At 41.2% G+C, this 4,348-nt stretch overlaps 1 protein-coding gene across 1 annotated transcript in view; it reads left to right on the top strand.

The window, feature by feature from the left end:
* The window catches only part of scpep1 (serine carboxypeptidase 1), a 9,355-nt gene extending 5,423 nt beyond the window's left edge, over window positions 1-3,932 (top strand). The window contains exons 9-13 of the mRNA XM_005747293.1: window positions 505-589; window positions 754-867; window positions 983-1,120; window positions 3,422-3,585; window positions 3,696-3,932. Of these exons, the coding sequence (XP_005747350.1) occupies window positions 505-589; window positions 754-867; window positions 983-1,120; window positions 3,422-3,585; window positions 3,696-3,758 (564 nt within the window). The 3' untranslated portion in view covers window positions 3,759-3,932. The remainder of the gene's footprint in view (window positions 1-504; window positions 590-753; window positions 868-982; window positions 1,121-3,421; window positions 3,586-3,695) is intronic.
* Window positions 3,933-4,348: the final 416 nt, after the last annotated feature.

The following is a 4,348-nucleotide window of genomic DNA, read 5'->3' as shown; positions in this document are numbered from 1 at the left end:
GGACTAGTAAAGCGCTATATAAATACAGGCCATTTACCATTTACCATTTGAAGTTACTGCCATCTTGTGGCCATAGTTTGTTCATGGCTCTGGAAGCAGAATTAACTCTGCTTGACTCCATTCTTTGGAATCTGCATCGGCCAATGTTTTCATGTGCAAATCTGTGTCCCAATAAAAATGGCTTCAGCCTGTCAAGCTGAGAAGCCATGTTTGCATATGTACATCATAAACTTCTACTCTCTGACTGATAGTGGAAACTGATATGATCTCTTCAACAGTGTTATAAGATATTGTGTATGGAATCGCTGTTGCTTTTATTCTGTTATACATGCATAACCTGTTTAACTGAGCTGACTATTAGTACAACTATATATTAATATGGTCACCTTTGGCTAGGAGCATACACACTGAAGATATGTTATATTTTTGTGTAAACAAAATGTTAATAAAGTAGTTTTTGCCATATTTATGTATTGTTTTGTCTTATTTTTGGTTTTCCTTAAGAATACCAATGGAGTCAACTTCTACAACATCCTAACTCAGAGTTCAGATGAGAAGCTCACCTCTTCTGCAGGGCTGGATTTTATCAGTAAGACTCTGATCTAAATGATTCCATCTAGTTAGTAAACTGGACCACATGGTTTTGGTGATTTTAAAATAAACCTGTCCTACTTAAGTCTAAATGAAAAGTAAAAAGTAAAAAAAAAATTTCTTCGATGACTATCTACTGATGCTCTTCCTACTTTATACCAGGTCTGCAGAAATATCGTCACATTCGCCCCCTCCACAGCCAGTCCCTGAGTCAGCTGATGAATGGACCAATAAGGAAGAAGCTGGGTATCATTCCTGACAATGTCACATGGGGAGGTACGATTTCTTGAAGTGAAAGATCAAGGAACTGTTTGTCCTTTCATTCTAGATGCTTGAAAATACTAAACATCATAAAACCTTGTTCCCTCTCCTGTTTTTGCTGTGACCTCAGGTCAGGCTGATGAGGTCTTCACTAACATGGCAGGAGACTTTATGAAGCCAGTGGTGGACATAGTTGACCAGCTGCTGACTGCTGGAGTTAAAGTCACAGTCTACAATGGACAGCTTGATCTCATCGTGGACACTATGGGTTAGTTACTCAGTAAATTACGAAGATGAGTGACGCACCAAGTACAGGGTGGGCCATTTATATGGATACACCGTAATAACATGGGAATGGTTGGTGATATTAAAGTCCTGTTTGTGGCACATTAGTATATGTGAGGGGGCAAACTCCTCAAGATGGGTGGTGGCCATGATGGCCATTTAGAAGTTGGCCATCTTGGATACAACTTTTGTTTTTTCAATAGGAAGAGGGCCATGTGACACATCAAACTTATTGGTAATGTCACAAGAAAAACAATGGTGTGCTTGGTTTCAACGTAACTTTATTCTTTCATGAGTTATTTACAAGTTTCTCTTTGTTCACAGCCATTGACATGTCAAAGAGGTTAACATGTGACGAGTGGATAGAAAATGTGTTGATATCTGGTGAACGCAGTAACCGGGTCATTGCAGCAGATTTCAATGCAAGATACCCTACGAGACCACCCATCTCCCATGCTACAGTTAGCAAACTGCTTGCTAAGTTTTGTGAAACTGGTTCAGTGTTGGATTTGCCAAAATGTGGACGCAAGAAAACTGTCACTAATGAAGAAACATCAGCGGCTGTCCTAGCTTCATTCAGCAAGAACCCACAGCGTAGCACTCGCCGCATGTCACTGGAGAGTGGCATTAGTCAAACATCCCTTCGGCAGATATTAGCTACTCACAAATGGCAGCCTTACAAACTCCAGCTACTGCAGCATCTCAACGAGGATGACCCAGATCGGCGCACAGAATTTGCAGAATGGGCAAAACAAAAATTGGAACAGGACCCTCAGTTCACGCAGAAGATTTTGTTCAGTGATGAGGCAAACTTTTATGTGACTGGTGAAGTTAACAAACAAAACCACCGCTATTGGTCTGACACTAACCCTAATTAATTTACAAGTTTCTGACCACTTATAAAATGTGTTCAATGTGCTGCCCATTGTGTTGGATTGTCAATGCAACCCTCTTGTCCCACTCTTCACACACTGATAGCAACACCGCAGGAGAAATGCCAGCACAGGCATCCAGTATCCGTAGTTTCAGGTGCTGCAGATCTCGTATCTTCACACCATAGACAATGGCCTTCAGATGACCCCAAAGATAAAAGTCTAAGGGGGTCAGATCGGGAGACCTTGGGGGCCATTCAACTGGCCCACGACGACCAATCCACTTTCCAGGAAAGTGTATATCTAGGAATGCTCGGACCTGGCACCCATAATGTGGTGGTACACCATCTTGCTGGAAAAACTCAGGGAACGTGCCAGCTTCAGTGCATAAAGAGGGAAACACATCATCATGTAGCAATTTCAAATATGCAGTGGCCTTGAGGTTTCCATTGATGAAGAATGGACCCACTATCGTTGTACCCCATATACCACACCAAACCATCACTTTTGTTGTTCCAACAGTCTTGGAGGGATCCATCCAATGTGGGTTAGTGTCAGACCAATAGCGGTGGTTTTGTTTGTTACCTTCACCATTCACATAAAAGTTTTCCTCATCACTGAACAAAATCTTCTGCGTGAGCTGAGGGTCCTGTTCCAATTTTTGTTTTGCCCATTCTGCAAATTCTGTGCGCCGATCTGGGTCATCCTCGTTGAGATGCTGTAGTAGCTGGAGTTTGTAAGGCTGCCATTTGTGAGTAGCTAATATCTGCCGAAGGGATGTTCGACTAATGCCACTCTCCAGTGACATACAGCGAGTGCTACGCTGTGGGCTCTTGCTGAATGAAGCTAGGACAGCCACTGATGTTTCTTCATTAGTGACCGTTTTCTTGCGTGCGTCCACATTTTGGCAAATCCAACATTAAACCAGTTTCACGAAACTTAGCAAGCAACTGTAGCACGGGAGATGGGTGGTCTTGTAGGATGTCTTGCATTGAAATCTGCTGCGTTCACCAGATATCAACACAATTTTGATCCGCTCCTCACGTGTTAACCTCTTTGACATCAATGGCTGTGAACAAAGAAACTTGTAAATAACTCATGAAAGAATAAAGTTACATTGAAACGAAGCACACCATTGTTTTTCTTTTGGCATTACCAATAAGTTTGATGTGTCACATGGCCCTCTTCTTTTGAAAAAAACAAAAGTTGTATCCAAGATGGCCGACTTCTAAATGACCACCATGGTCACCACCCATCTTGAGGAGTTTGCCCCCTCACATATACTAATGTGCCACAAACAGGACTCTAATATCACCAACCATTCCCATTTTATTACGGTGTATCCATATAAATGGCCCACCCTGTATATGTCCCTGTTGAGTTTAAGCACCTGGATCTTTGTCTTCTCACAGGTCAGGAGCTGTGGGTGAAGCAGCTAAAGTGGGAGGGGATTCGTAATTTTAACGAGCTTAAGTGGACTCCCCTCGATGATCCTGCCACCCCGGGCGTTACTGGAGCTTTCTGCAAGACTTTTAAGAACTTTGCCTTTTATTGGATTCTCAAAGCTGGTCACATGGTAAGCTAGAATGAGTCAGTTAATGAAATGTAGATAAATAGAACCTCATTTCTTTTTATTAATATTAATATTTAACATAAAATGTCATCCCTTTTTGTCTGTCCTCACAGATTCCTTCAGATCAGGGACCTATGGCCTTGCAGATGCTGAAGATGATCACCCAGCAGGCCTGAACACCTTTTTCTGATCCAAGCTGGAAGTGCACTGACAATCATAATGATCACATTATTTTTAAAAAATATATAAATTTCACTCCCTGCTAAACAAACTCCAAAGTGCAGTTGATTACAATACTGTGTAACATTTTAACCCAATAAAAAGCAATAAAGACACATTTGATTCATAAAGGCTACTTTGTTGTCTTTATTTAAATGTTGTACAGAGTGTCAAATAACAGTTGTACAGTACAGAGTCCTGAGCCACCCCTCATTTTATGAAATGGGGAAACGGATGCAGTGATTTATTGAAACGTAAACAAATGGAAATGCTGCATATAAAGCAAAAACGGAGTTTATTCTTCAACAGTCTGAACTCTGTTAGGTAAGCATTCATGAAAGTTCTTTAAGTAGAAGAAGAAAGACATCCTGAGGTGCTTCTTGGGATCTTAGTTGCCTTTTTTGTTAAAATGATCCCACACTGCTTCAGTAATGATGAGGATGTTGAGGGTGTGTGTGTGTACACGTGTATTAATATTTTTGTGGGGACCAAAAATTGGAAACTAAACTTATGGGGAACAAAATCCCAGTTCCTACAAGTCTGAAGA

The sequence above is a fragment of the Pundamilia nyererei genome, unplaced genomic scaffold (genome assembly GCF_000239375.1).
Source record: "Pundamilia nyererei isolate P.nyererei 1_Seehausen unplaced genomic scaffold, PunNye1.0 scaffold00193, whole genome shotgun sequence".
Classification (NCBI taxonomy): Eukaryota; Metazoa; Chordata; class Actinopteri; order Cichliformes; family Cichlidae; genus Pundamilia; species Pundamilia nyererei.
Note: the sequence above shows the minus strand (reverse complement) of the source record. Positions and strands in the feature narration are given on the sequence as shown.